The sequence below is a fragment of the Centrocercus urophasianus genome, unplaced genomic scaffold (assembly GCF_019232065.1).
Source record: "Centrocercus urophasianus isolate 14NV4802_14NV808 unplaced genomic scaffold, USGS_Curo_1.0 seq_13, whole genome shotgun sequence".
NCBI classification, from domain to species: domain Eukaryota; kingdom Metazoa; phylum Chordata; class Aves; order Galliformes; family Phasianidae; genus Centrocercus; species Centrocercus urophasianus.
Window position 1 is genome coordinate 25,248,275 of NW_024884475.1, and position 15,653 is coordinate 25,263,927.

Genomic DNA, 15,653 nt, shown 5'->3' on the forward strand with positions numbered 1-15,653 from the left:
CACAAGAACTGGACTTAGTGCCAAAAAGGCATTTGAAAGCTTAACTTCAGTGTCTGTCTTTTCTGTAGGATTGAGCTTCCTCATACCAAGGTAATGAAAGAATGTGCATTTTCAGTAAATATGAGAGCAAAATAATAATTTGCAAATGTAACACTACATAAATTTGCATCATTATAAAAAAATGCCGTCTCAAATACAAAATAAAGTAAGCATTATAAAGACTACATGAGAAATTTGAAGAATATTCAGAAAAAAAAAAAATTATACTCTACGTTGCAAACATTCACATTAAAACAACTCTCTCCGTGCCTTTATTTGTACAGGCAAATAAATGTACATTGCAGTGTTGTTGGGGACAATATCTCTTGCATGCATACACTGAGGCTTTTTTGTGGTTCCATTAGACACAGTTATAAACATCATAACAGTAGGAAACGAATAATTTTAATATGCTTTTAATATAATCAAGGAAGTAAAGAAACATTTGAATTCTTCAGTGAATCTTATGTAAGAGCATTTACATTCTAGTGATTTTTAATTGTACATTAATAAGGAATTATCTCTGTGAGGAGAACCCTATGTCCATACTCAGCATTCCTGTATTGTAAGTTCTACTTCAGGAATCTGAAATCCTGAAAAATAAGAAAAAGTTTTAGGTACAGGTATGGTATAGAGCAAAATACTTAAAACACATCAGAAGTGTAAGATACATTAGAAAACAGAGCATCATAACATTAGCACGGGATTTTTTTTTTTCTGTCCAAAGAATTGAATGATTTTAAACTAAAATCTGAAGTCTACACTTAATTTCAATGTAAAGATAGATCTTAGTTCAGAACAAGAGCAGCAGGATTATGCCCACGCTGTGGCAGGTTGTTGAGTTGGTACTTCTTGACACACACACTTTTTATTTGTCATTGATAACTTTTTAAACTGTCTACAGATCTGGGATCTTTTCCATTTCTTGCTTCCAGAAACACTTTGCTCTCTCTTCTGGGAACTGAGTATCCATAGCTTCTACTCACTTTAAACAAAGATATGTGGATTTAGCATATCTCAAAGAAGACTGTCTGCAGAACTCTAATCGTAAATACTGTGGCATATTTGTATAAAAATAATTTCAATACAGGTGATGACGAAATCGTTAAATAAATACCTCCTTAGTGAAAATCCACTGATCTCTTCCCATTACGCGGCTGAAAGACAAACATCCAATAAACACTGTAGAAAACTGATTGGTTTCAGTAACAAAGTCCCACACATCCTGATACCACTAACCTTGTTTCAAGCCCTATGTAGCCGGAGACATCTGTAAGTCTCCATCACAGTGGTTATACACTCCTAAAAAAAATAATCTAAAGACTTGAGAAATTCTTATTTTGACATAAGATATCTTAACTTACTAGAAGTATCGCCAAGAAGTTTCAATCTGGTTCTGTTATCCTGATTACTTTACAAGCATATAGTCTGTGCTATACGTAAGTGAAGTCACTGGAAGTTGCATTTCTCATCTACCGCAAAGACGAACATTTCTAATGGAATCGCTTATGGCAGAAGACTCTTAACAGAAGAGTTTTCTCTGACACAGTAGTTTTCATTTTATTCCACTAATTTCTCTACCTTTTGTTTGGTAAACAGCCTAGAGAGTAAAAATAAAGGAACAAATAGTAGAACAAACCATACCCTGAAGAAAAAGTATCCTCTGCTTTGAATCCCTCCAGCTCCTTGAAGATCCTCCTTGAAAAAAAAAATAGTATTTTAGATGATACCTACTCTTGTGAATGAATCCCCTCAAAGATATTGTTTATGTACTTATAACAGACATTTCTTCAGTACTACTATACAGTCTTGCCCCTTAAAACATACTGTGTACATATTTCTGTATGCAGCTCATGCTCTCACGTAGAAATTGTAGAAAACACATGAATGAAGGCCAAAATCCACTCTAAGTTTTGACTCATTTTAGATTGTTTTAGAATTAGTCTTTGTTATTGACAGGTTTCATCACAAAAACACAACTGGTCCCATAGTCTTGGAGTCTCTATGCATGAAACAGTTTGTACCTCATAGAAGGACAACAATGGGGAAAAAAACACAGAATTGCTGAGGTTGGAAAAGACCTTCAAGATCATCAAGTCCTCAAAGCTTAAAAAAAAGTACTTGGGCCCAGCCAGGGACTGAGGTCCCAGACTGATCCCAGAGGTACATCCTGACAACCCCTCTCAGAATAATTCCCAAAGAAAAGACCAATACTTCTCATACTCTATCCTATTCATGTTGTACACATTGAGAAACAACTGCTACTAATCTGTACAGCAAGGAGCAAAGAAAAGACCAGTAAAGAAAATAGTGAGAACAGAGAATTAAGTATCCATCTGCTTTAATGAGACATTCATTAGAAAACATACTAAGCTTAATCACAGTATTTTCATTGTCTGTCTGCCTTGCAGAGGGAGGGACAGACCAACTCAGAAATGAAATATTTCAGATCTTGAGCTTAGCAGCACATAGGATTTAGATGGAATGTATTTACTGTATGCTCTCTTAGTGATTATAGTGTTTCTCAATTAAAAACTGAGCTTGTGTAATCTCCTGGGTTATGATCACAACCAGAGTAATCATAGAGAGAAATTGCTGCTTGCTCTATCCTAACACTGTAAGAATTGTGTGAAGCAGCATGGCTCCCATCACTTACAAACATGGCAATAGCTTCAAGGAAACTTTCAAAGGAAGTAGGTTTAAACTGTACATCATTTTTCAGTCTGTTAATTTTGACATCAGTTCATCAGCTGTGTCATTATGCTCAGTTTCTTAGCTGTACATATAACATCTGTGTGATTTTTATTTATATTGTCAACTTCCTTCTCTCATTACATGGTTTTGAGATACCTATCTCAGATCTATAAACCCTTAAATATTATCAGCTTTATTTTTTTTTAATAAAAATGCATCTGTAATGGAGTTCTGCAAGTTTTTGTTTGTTTGTTTGTTTGCTTTAATCTGTTCAGATACTTGGAGTGCCTTACATTTTACATGTTTGTTTTTCTACCTGTGTTATTTTTTCTTAGAAAATAATTGCTTTCTCTTTGTCCCCATGTTAGATTATGGAAAACGAAAAAATATATTGATGATTAATGAAGTTTCTGTGACAACCAGATCAGCAGTCTCCACAAGTCACAGACTAGGAAATGGAAAGACCCAGAAGATCTGAGCAATATTAGACAGGACTATTTCTCCATTTACAGGTCAGGGTGGATCAGAAACATTTAATAAAAGAATTTCCAAAACAACTCACTGTCTCTTAATGAAAGAAAGCTCTGTAAGCATAGATATCTGTTCCTCTTCTTACACAACGACAATAAAATGTACACAGTGGTGTGGTACTATGTCTGTGCAAAGCTTTCCTCATTGTAAAAACTAAGGAGTTTGCTGAATCCAGCTGGCACAGTTCCTTATCATCCCACTAATTTGTTATGTGCGATTCAAAAAGATGATACTCTAAGTGATTCAATATACAACAATGAATAGTTGGAAGAGGTATGCTCTTAAGCTTCTGTCTTAACAAATCATCCAAGCAATTGTTTAGAAAAAAAACAAAAACAAAAACAAAACACTGCCACAGGCTACGTGATTTTCTGAATGGTTCTTCAAAAAAAGAAAACCTCCTATACCTACAATTATATATTATATATTATATATAATATACCTCCTAAACCTACAATTTCATTGTAGCTCATCAACACCTCCACACTGTTGAACTTTTCAAGCTTTATCAAGTATCAAGATGAGAGACAGCATTTTACTAAGCAAAAAAAAATTGTCCAATACATTTTAATCACAAAGATGTTGGTTTTTTTTCCCTGTGTACTGCACATGTATCTGAAAAGACATAAAATCTCTACAGAGGGACATAACCTCCACAATGCACCATACAGACTCCACTGTGGACAATCAAATCTTGATAGGTCCACCTCTGTATTCCACTTTTGTATTATGTCAGGAGAAGACAATAAGCATGAACAGTGGAGAAAATAACCAATAGTCTGCAGTGAATCTAAGGGAAAAGCAACCTAAAGTTGATGTAAAACAGAAAGTATATGAATCTTAGGTTTTGCTATACTTTATGTGAACTTTTGGAATTCTTATAAAGATTCTTATTCTGCACTTTTCTTTTCATAGCTGTATTACAGAGATGAGCGTTAATACAGCATTAATTTTCATTTTTGAAATTTGAAAGTGCATTTGCAGCAAAAATACTGAAATCTGATGATATTTTGGAAACGACAAAATTATTATTTCACTGTATGTGAAAATTTTGCTCCCAAATAAGCTGTTTTTCTATGGAAAATTAGTTTTACAGTGCCTCCAGATTTCAATAATGTGTAAGCATGGAAGGGTTAAACTTTATTGAACTGCTTAGCTGACTTCATGGGAGCATGAAGTTATTTTGCACCTTTTAAAATAGGAACCTGATTTTGTACTCACTGGTAATAGAAAAATACCTTAAATTCAAAGCAAACTTTTGCTTTTCCATCTGCAAAACAGCCAGTGACTGCTCACTCTTTATTTTCAAACTGCAAACTCCAAAATAAGAAATGTTCCAAATTTTGTGTCCCTCTGATTACCACCTATTTTATCAAAAGTTTATTTCAGTATACGCTACTTGAAGGGAGAAGATGTATTCCTTTTCTTAAGTTTTGCTTCTGCTGATGCTAGATCAGGCCGTAAAGTAATTCAATAGCACTTCAACATCCACTAAAGGATATGGGAATGAAAGAAAAATAAAAGCACCATAGAAAAAGAAGTCATTTTCTTCTCAAAAGACCCATTTCTGTTGCCTATTGTTCAGGAAACTAAGACGCTGGGCAGAAACTGTAACAAAGAAAGGACTTTCTTATCTGCACCTTAACTTGAACAGTAATATTGCTTGTACTTTTTTGGAAATCCTTAGCTCTGTATGTCATAAATAACATATGTTTAAGGAGTGAATATGGTTTGAATTCCAAATGGGGAGGGAAAAAGAAGAGCCCTTTCTACAAAGTACAATTCAACTGCAATATAATGTATGGATAATCTGAAAGTATTTTTCTTTTTATAAAGCAACTACTCAGTCCAGTTTGAATGTAGGCTCAGTGTTGAACCAAAATTCTATGCTAAGCATTTATTACTTTATGTTTAAAATGTTAAGTATCACCAGGATCATTTTTCACTAATTAAAAAACAGAAAAAAATGCACATTTCTAACGAAAACACATCAGCGTGACACTAAACACTGAAAATAAAAATGCTTTGAATAGGAGGGTCTACAAGGACATTTTAGGTGTGCTAATGATTTGCCTAATATGAGAATGCAAGCATGCACAGTTTAAGATTACATACGTCCACTTTGTATCTCTTCAGTCTTCTCTCATTAAGCTGGGGAACGAGTTGCAGCAAAGGATGCAGGACAGACGACTGAGAGGACATGAACACAGACACATGAGCAACAATGAAATCCTGATTTTATGATGCAAAAGTAATATCTCTTCCTGCAGTTGTGGCTTACGGACCAGTGGGTACCAAGGACTGAAGATGTTATTTGAGAAACGTGATTTTGAACACTCTGAGTTGACAACAAACAGGAACATACATTTGTATTTGCATGGAATGTGGTTTGCAAGGAGGTGGAGGGACAAGCTATGCATCCTCACCTTTATTCCCTGGAGATCAGAACTGTTTACAGACCTCCCCAAGTAACTGCAGTTATTCAGGCCTTGATCAGCCTCTTTGTGTGGTACAGAGAACATTCACATACACTATCCCTAATTTCTTACGGTTAGCTGCTGCAGAGGTTAACATCTTCACTCTCTGTTGTACTGAAAATTCATTTTACTTTAACTTATTTCACAGAAAGAAAAACGATTTTTTACTAGAAAACAGTTTGCAGGAGGGATCCATTCTGAAGTAAAATTTGTGACTGTGACCCTGGTCATTCTCCATAATAGACAAGCTCCAATCCTGAAATCCCTGATCCTTGATGAGATGCTGTCTGCTCACAAAGAGCCTGGGAAGCACAGTGGCAAAGTGTGCAGCCTAAGTCCCCTGAGGCAGTAACTGGTAGCACAGAATCATCCGGGCTTGTGGAGAGAGATTCAGGATGGAGAGGAAGGGGAATGCAGTAACCTTTTAAGCAGGAGTAGGAATAGAAATAGCTAATTTCCCAGTGCCCTGATTACCATTAAAAGCTCCAGAGAAGCTCTGCTGTGAAAATATTGACCGCAACATCAGCAGTACTCTCAGGAGTCTTAGAAAATTTTCACTTTCCAAGGAATATATAGCCTATTTCTGAAGGAATGTAATGAACAAGGCAACGATGGACATCAACACGTAAAAATGATCGTTAAGAAATGAGCAAACACATGTATGTTTAACTTTCTCAAAATCCTACAGCATACATAAAAAATAAACAAATGTGCTGAAACAACAGATGATGACTGAAATTTAAAAGCAAGAGTGGATCACATGATTTATTTGCTGGCTGCTGAGAATATTTTTATAGCAGAAATACTAGACTATTTTTAAATCATGATGTTTCTCATAGTGTACTCCAAAATGTGAATGAGACTTGCGTACTCTTTCGCCTGATAGATATTTGTGATATGCACGAATAGATACATACCATTTAATTAATAATTAATAAACCATTTAATTAATAAAAATGCTTGTTAAAATTGATGATCATGTTCTCAACTTCTATGAATCAGGATTGTTTCATTGGCTGTTATGTTCCATTACCAGAAGCAAGTGTTTTGTCTTATTCTTAAATGTTGATTCTACAAGACTAAGATATGTGTTGTTTTCCATTTGCACACCTGCACATCATCAGTGATTGTCTCCCATGTTATTAAAATACAGCCTGTGTATAAAATTTGAAACCCTCCCATCTGAGCCATTACAGCTGCAGAAACTACTGAGGAAAGGAACATCGCCTTGATGCTACTTAAAGGCACACGTGTACTCACATGGAGGTGCTAGGCCACTTACCCTGACATCTGAGTTTCCTGAGTCATGAGTCTTAGAATAATGAAATAAGAACTGTTCAAAAAAATTAAAAGTGAGGTTTTACTACAAAATAGGACAAAAGAGTTAGGATTTTCTTATTAATTTTAGAGTGATCATAAGGCATACATAGAAATCTTACCCTTTTCATGTTGTCTTTTTCATCTAAATCCTGTGGGAATAATAATCAGTAGAGAGATTTTTATTTGTTAAAAAAGAAGTTGTTGATGATTTTATTTCATAGAATCACAGGATACTGCAAGTTGGAAGGAACCTGCAAGCATCACCAAGTCCAAACCATGGCTCCATACAGAACCACACAAAATTCAAACTCTGTGTCTGAGAACACTGTCCAAATGTACCCGGAACTCCAGCAGCTCATGGCTGTTATCACTGCCCTGAAGAGCCTGTGCCATGCCCACTGTCCTCTGGTGAAGAACCTTTTCCTAGCATCCAGCTTGACCATTCCCTGACTCAGCTCCATCCCATTCCCAGCCTGTTCCTTTGGGTCCAGTTGTTGTCAAAGAGATCAGTGTTGCCCCTCCGCTCCCCCTGTGAGGAGCTGTGGGCTGCCACGAGCCCACCCCTCAGTCTACTCTAAGCTGAAATGATGTTTCAAACTTTTCAGTACTGGATTGAAATATCATCATTATTCCTTGACAGATTTACTGTATGACTTTCCTTATCAATGCAATTACTCTTCTGAAACGATAACTCTCAATTAGAAGAATTGAAGGGTTTTGTGGGTGCTCCTTGTTGTCTTCCTGGCAGTGACAGCAGCAGACTCTCATCAGTAAATTTCTTACCCCATTCAGAGCTCATAAATTTTCTAATCTAAAGCAATAAAACCAGCTGAAACCTTGTATCCAAGCTGGAGATCATTTTACAAATGGGGGAGTCTCCCAGTTGTCCTTAATAGGCACTATATTAGGACATTTCAGAGTAAGAACTGGCATGCTACTTTCAGCACTGAGTGGCATGTGATTTACTGGATCCTCAAAATCCACTGTAGGTACTGGTGCACTGAGAGATCTTGCTTCAGAAATGCCAAGTAGTCTTTTGTGCGTGTTACCTGTGGCTTCTGGAGAAATCCCATGACCAAAAAACAAAGTTCTTCCAGTGTACTGGACACCTAATGAAAGGAAAACATGAACTCAGGTATCACACTTTCATTCTTATTGTAAAATAAATATCATAATTAGTAAAGCAACCCTTCTTTGTCTCACCTGAGGCTGAGATTCTGTGGACATGTAGGTAGAACAGGCATCGTCTATCTGTAAAAGTTCACACAGTCCTTTTTCATTAAGTCAAATTAATGTAAACAAGTCAAATAACTATATTCTTAGAAGTATTTTGTTCAGCCAAAGGCATGGCAAGGTTGTCCTGCATCAAATTCCAGAAGTAATACTTATATATATGTTCATGAAATATTTTGAATTCAAGGGGAAAAAAAAGCAAACCACCAAATTAACACATACATATGTGCTTGATCTCAGCTATCACGTCTTGTATTCTCTTACACCACTTGTGTCCCTTCTAAATCTAACTGTCTCCAGCTAAGACATGTTGTGAGTATCTGGGGCATGGACTATAAACTTCAACACCTTCTGTGATATCTTTGGATTATACAAAATGGCAAAGAAAATGACAAGGCTACTGCAAGTGATTCAATGCTCAGTCCTCAAACACTCCTCTGCAAATTGCATTCCGACATCCCTTCAGGTGTATGACCCACACATCTCTTGAGTGATGATGATATGCGCCAGCACCTCTTACGCATGCTACTCAATTTGTGTGAGTCACCAAGCAGTTTATGTCTGAGGTTCGCAACGATTTCTTTGGCACATGGGGAGCCTTACAAGATTTTGTTTAAAACCATACCAAAACCCCCCTGGCTGTTTAGCTCTTTGTCTTATTCCACCAAAAGGCCAAACCTCAGCACCTGAGGAAGAGCCTAAGAAGAGACCTGTGGTTTAGTGGAAGCCATACTCCCCATCCAAGAGCAGAATGTATTGCTAGTACATAGAGTTGGATGTAGGCAATTTGTAATGAAGCTCAGAGGATTTCTGTTCTGTGAATTTGACCAATCTCTCTCTGAACCACTGTAAACTTTCAGCGTCTACAACATCCTATGGTAAGGCTTTTCTAAACACTCCACAAAATACCATTTCCATTTGTCTTGGTCAGTCCTTCCAAAGCTCACTTCATTTAGCACTATCACGATCTTTTCTTGGAAGAAGTAACAAAGAAGTGATTCCCACTCATCCTCTACCTGCTTTTCTTTCTATATTCTTTCTATATTCTTTTTTTCACATGAAAGCATCCCACTGTACTAAATTATTTTCAGTGGAGCTTTTAATCAGGGAAGGAGAAGAAGTGGAATAAAGGACACTTGAAATCATGGAAGAAATTTTACCCCAGCTGAGAGCTAAATGTATTCTGTAAGGAAGAGAAAATGTCTCCAGAGCTCAAACTGAATCTGCACAGCTTAAAAATAATAGGGGGGAAGGGGGGAGGAAAACTTAACTTTTCATTATGTAAGTTTTAAATTGTATCTTTTGTGACCCATCTGATATGCACCAGTTTTTTTCCTTTGAACGTTCATTATTGTTAGAAGAGGTGCCACCATTGTCTTGTTCAGAGACTGCATCAAAATGTTTTGTTATTTAATAAAGCGGGCAATGCAATGGGTCTTGTGATTTTATTGTATGTAAAAGCCCTAAAGAGCACTCTTTAGTGAAGAAAACACTCAATGAAAAAAGCAATAAACAAATAATGCATATCAGTACTTCAAGACAAGAGATGATGCATTTCTCTAGGGACAGGCTATGAAAAAGCATTTCAGATAGAGTGGAAAGCTAATAGCTCACAGGATTCCCCCCTCAAGTAGTTTTTGTTTGTAACACAACCTCCCTTGTCTCTTTTTCCTTCATCTTGCATTTGTTTGTCTCTAGTATTTTAGTTCAGAGAAAAAAAAAAAAGTAGAGGGAGAAATCTGCGGTGAAGGACATAAACCAAACTGAATTCATTTTGGAAGCCTAAGATAAAAAGCTGCTTTTTCTTCTCAGTGAGGGATTCTTTGTTGTTATTTATTTGTTGGTTTATCTACTTGATTTTTAGTTGTAGAACTATTAGCTCTCAGTATTATTGGGAACTATTAGCGATCACCATAATTCAACAGCAGGATAATCTGGAGACTTCTTTGTATTCAATAAATACAAGGCAGTATATCTCTCAGCTAAAACCTGCATGGGAAAAACAAGAGCTGGAGAAAAGCCACAGTTCGTGCTGATTTATTTTTAAAAATGCATATAGGAATTTAATAATTCCTATTGCCTTTGATGCATCTTCTCAGTAATTTTCTCTCTTTCCTCAGAAATGTGGCCTGAGGTTGGAAGCGTGTGTGTTATTTGGTGTTGGTTAAATAACAAAGAAATTGAAGGATGTTAGAAAGTTCCACTGTTTATGCACTCAGAATCATTCCTGGAAAATTGTAGTTTAATTCTGAGGCAGAGCTTCTGCTGAATGATCAACTACTCAAATAACAAGCAGGGAAGAAAACTCCAAGGAACCCCAGAATGGATTTGTTGCCAGGCTGAGCAGAAGTATGTACCTACGTATCTAACTCTCTTTACTTAGACCTTAAGGCTCTCCTAGTCCTGTATTATTCTTGTTAAGCAGTGCTTTACACCACTCATGTTACATAATTTTACACAGAGTTTAGTGTCCATACACATATATTTTGTTAACTGAAATCAACAGTAACCTTGCCTTTCCCTTCAGTAATCACTGACCTTAATCCAATGCTATAAATAACAAATCCCAACAATAAATGCAGAAACACATAAAACAGCAGGTTTTCAGTCTGGAATTTAAATAACTCATTTTCACAAACTCCTTGTAGCCGTTAGGATTCCCAAGAGATCACTTTTCTCCCAGGAGCAAAGTACCACAGGGCTTGTTCAAGTGCTGTGCTAGGAACATGACAGTGGTTGAGTCAATGCTTCCAAAATGCGCTGACAGTAAGGAAGAAATTTACACTGTGCAGCTGCACCCAGGGTGAGTCACTTGCTTTCTAATGTTATCAGAAGCTACAAAATTAAATATCAACAGAATACTTGAAAAATTACAGCAATGGCAGGGAACACAACTTGCAAGCTGAACCCTCTCTCCGTGTTATGCTCTGCTTCTCCATCTGCTCCAAAAGGGCACAAAAGAGTTCATGCCAACAAGTAACATCCTGGAGTAAATTTCAGAGATGAGAATTAAAGTTATAGCTGCAATTGGTAAGAAATGTTAGAAAGCCAAACTGCAATGGGATGTCACCCTCTACCTAGTGAATTAAAATGCTAAAATGTGATTGAATACTGTGTTCCAGCCCTGTCTGCAGAATGGAAGAAGCCAGAGACTGATTGAATGAGTTGAAACAGTTAGTGTCTATCATACACAAACTATAAAAGTATCAACTGGAACGCTGTACAGCTTCCAGGAACAGCAACCTCCTGGTCAATGACAGCTAGAGGATAACTGTCACCAAACATAGCTCCCACTGAGCCAAAGCAGTCTGTTCCCTGAATGAAATCTCAACATCCATTCTCTGGATAATGTTCAGAAATCTGGAAAATTACGTGTTTCACATCTTCACCAATGTCAGAACAGATATGTGGGAGAAGTAGGACTGGAAGAGGAAGCATCTGAATGCCATACAAGAGAAATCATGAAGAGGGAAAGTGTGACCAAAGAAAAGCCTGGAATTAGAAATAGTGTTAAACTTGTATCCCTGTCCTACCAGGAGTAAGCTGGCAAGGACATTCTCAGCCCTCACCCTGGAGCCATGGTAGAGCCAGCCTGCCCGCAGAGCTCACCTCCTTCCACAGCTGCAGTTCCTGCTCTGCCTCCAACACTTGGGATGGCATCGGAACACCTGGAAGCACAAACACTGCTTAGTGATGCTGTGCAGCAGGGGTCATTCTTGTGAGTATCCTATGGCAGTGATGGAAATAAAAACACTCTGAACATGCTGTGGTACCCAACTACTGCAAAGCCGAAAAGCAGTGTCCCAAGTCCCAAGGAAACTTGCTGCTCTGGGCATGGTGAGGTTTCCCAGGAGTCATCCAGTTTATCCCTGTGCCCAAGGTTGCTGCCTGTGACCATGCCCAGCAGTTCATGCTCTGTTTTTACTGATCTCTGGTGAACAGAGATTTTACAGCCTCCCAGAAAGTCCATAGTTACCTGTGGTCAATTTTTTCTTTCCCCAAAGAATTGTACCAAATTAAATAAATAAAAGGTCAAGGTAGTCTTCATGAGTATGGCCAGGTGAGCAGGATGCGAGCCCAGCATCTCCAAGTACCACAAATAGCAACAACAATAACTTCCAAGCATTAAAGTTGCAAAAGCTCTTTTTGGTATTGGCACAGGCTTGAGATGTGTAACCAGCATGGATAGTGAGAGAGGGGGGTTTTAACTTCGTACCGTGTAGAAATTGCTTATTTCTGAAAACTCTGCCAGGTTTACATGGCAGTAAAACTGCCTTTCAATGAAAACTGTGCTTTTTTGATATGTGCTTTAGTTCAAGGAACAACTCCAAATAAAGGTGCTACCTTTAATTTACCTTGTTGTTGTTTTCTGTTCTTAATTCAGAGTGTTCAGGTTGGAGTGTCGCCTGGGACTGGTGCCTTAGTAGGCAAGAGTGCACCATGACGACGCTCAGTGCTCTACCTTTGCCTGTCTGTCACTGCCCACAGCCTCTGGTTCCCCAGGCTTTCCAGGGGGAATCCAACAGCCTGTGGAGCAGCAGGCAGAGAAGCCTGAATATTACACAGTAGGTTTTTTTGTGAAACAAAACTTTTGAACAGAGAATTATTTCACCGCCTCATAGATTTCCTTAACCCTTCTCAGCTCACTCACAGAACTCTGAGGGCAGGTGCAGTCCCTCTTTGTGAGCTCCCAGCAGTGCTAGGCAGCATCCCTCCCTCTCTCCATCCAGAATGCTGTTGAATCTACACGGGCTTCAGTAATTTGCACAATGGCATGTACAGGTTTTCTGGTAAGATACGCAATGTAGCCACGGTGGGAGAAGAGTGCTCTTCGGGAAAGCAATCCTAACCAAAAGAACATAGAAGAGGAACTCCTACAAGATTGATGCTGACCATTTGTTTAATTCTGCCAGCTGCTAAAAACCTCAACTTCTTGCAGGGCAGCAGGGTGCCAGGTCCAGTCATTTCTAGCAGAACAACGTGGCATGCTGCTGCCATTCCTCACCCTCCTCATTTCTCCCTCCTCCCTCTCCTATCTCCAGAATTCATTTCTAACACAGTATGCAGTGTGTTAAAAATACTCAGAACAAAAACAGTAACTGAAAGCGACTCGCTCATCCACAGTACACGCAAACAGAACTGCTCAGTGCACAGCGGCAGATGATGTAAAGTGCTTCACAAGGTGTAAGCATTCCGTGCACACAGAGTGGGACAGCAGCACAGGCAAAGCGATAGGCAAGGCAGTGTGTTCTGTTACACTGCCCATCAGCTGCTCTCACTTCACAGAGTGCTCCCTCGTATAGAACTAGCGGCTTCCAGGTGTAACACAGCACTCCCAATGAGATCAAAGATAACCGTGATTAAGTAGCTGATTAGCTTCATCCTTCCCCACTAAACTCTACGATGACATCAGTTTGACCAATAGTCTTTTCCCCCCTTTTGCCGGAGCGCAGTTTGGCCGGGACGGAGTTATCCCAAGGGCAGGTGGAGGAGCCCCAGTCCGCACCCCACCCCCTGTCCTGGGACCAGCCCCCTCCTGGCCCTGGCCTCGGCACCTCCGCATCCCCAGCGCGAATGCCACCCCGCTCAGCAGCCCGACGGAGCGCTGCGAGGCTTTGGGTTTCGCGGGACCTCTGTCCCCTCGCCGGGGTGCCGCGGTCACCCCTCCGCCCCCCAAATTTGCAGGGATGGGACTGCGGGGAGATGCTCCTCACCTTTGCAGACACGCACGGAGGAGGCGAGGAGGAAGAGAAGCAAGAGAAACGGAGACCCCGGCAGCCCCCCACCGCTGCCCGGTCCGCGCGGGGGAATGGCCGCAGGGAGCTGCTGCTGGCAGAGCTGCGCCATGCCCGCGGTGCCCTGCTCTGCCTGCCCGCGGCTGTCCGTGCCCCCGCTCCCTGCCCAAACTTTTTAAATCGCTCTGACACGTGGACAAGCATCACCCTGACTCACGGAGCGCACGTCAGCCGCCCCGCCCGCCCCGCCGGCCTCCCCCCACCAGGGGCAGACCCCCTCTGCATCGCCGGTGACTCAGCCCTGCTCCCGGCCCTGCGTGGCCCCACTCGGGCTCGGGACAGCGGCCGGACGGCCCTTACTTCTTCACCTCCTTCCTCGGGGAAAAAAAAAACGCGTGTTGACATCCACAGCTATGGTAGTGGGCTCACGACCAGCGCAAAGTGGCCGGCTGCCCGGCTTTGGGCACTGCCCGATGCTATAACTGGAACCCAACTGGCAGCTGGAGAGGTGTGGGCAACTCTGATCCAGAGGAGGATGAAGCCAGGTGGTAAAGAAGCCACCAGATGTGCCTATGTCTGACTCTGCTTCCCCATCTACGTGTGTTCCAGGGCAGAATTGTGATTCTTTCTAATAGGGAAAGAGGATTTGCTGGAAAGAGCAGTGCATTTGCATTTAATCCCAGGCATGATGGCAGGGGATGCTCTGCACAGCCCAAACTTGGCAATTGTAATGGAAACCAGCTTCCTATCGTGACACTGGGTGAACCCTAGGACAGCAGAGAAGGCACATACACATGAAATGCCACACCAGGTAGCAAAACTCAGCAATACAGTGGTACAGCCCATCTGAGGATTCAAAACCCAAGGCAGTGCCACCAGCACACAAGCAGTGCAGCAGGGTGTTGGGTTGGTGCCGCCTGCCCTGTGTCTCTGCCATAGAAGGACCTTCTATATCACGTTCAATAGCAAAGCTTTCCTTGATATGAGTGGGGACAGAATCCCCGTGTTGATGAGAAAACCATTTATTGGATCAGAAAAGAAATCAAAAAAGCCTGCATTTTGTATTTATTATTGTACTTACATCTATGCGGTCCAAAGAGTTGATTTAATCCAAAACAAGGAACTGCCTCTGGTTCAGGTTTCTGTTAATAAAAACAGAAGATATTTATTTAGAAGAAATCATCATAAACTGGAAGTCATTAGAGCTGAAATATATCTTCCTAATCTATCTTGATCCAAATACATAAATCAGCACCCTGAGCCTTGGCCTATGGAGGGATTTAATCTGTTGTGCATTTTGCTAATTAATACCTTCTAATTAAAATGTTCAAAAGATGCTGGATGGGGCTGTAAGCAACCTGGTCTAGAGGGAGGTGTCCCTGCCTATAGCAGGGATTGGAACTACATGATCTTAAAGGTCCCTTCAAACTCAAATCATTGTAAGATTACTCAGAAAAATAAATTCCAGTATTTTACAAATATGAAAGTTTAATACCAATCAACATTCTTATCCTGCCTACTGGTGCAAATAACATTTTATGTATAGCACAAAAATGATACCACTTGAATTAAACTTACTTTCAGATGAGTTCAGATCAGCGCAGAGGTTGCATTTATAGGGGTT

The 15,653-nt window shown here is 40.0% G+C and overlaps 1 protein-coding gene across 1 annotated transcript; it reads right to left on the reverse strand.

The window, feature by feature from the left end:
- Window positions 1-427: 427 nt before the first annotated feature.
- Window positions 428-14,141, reverse strand: NMU (neuromedin U). The gene is made up of 10 exons (XM_042812486.1): window positions 14,009-14,141; window positions 11,904-11,962; window positions 8,265-8,312; window positions 8,111-8,170; window positions 7,181-7,210; window positions 7,024-7,074; window positions 5,380-5,454; window positions 1,684-1,737; window positions 1,157-1,196; window positions 428-632 (listed from the first exon to the last, which is right to left on the reverse strand). Exons 1-9 carry the CDS (start codon window positions 14,139-14,141, stop codon window positions 1,161-1,163), a joined length of 546 nt encoding a protein of 181 aa, XP_042668420.1. The 3' UTR covers window positions 428-632; window positions 1,157-1,160.
- Between the last annotated feature and the right edge of the window lie 1,512 nt (window positions 14,142-15,653).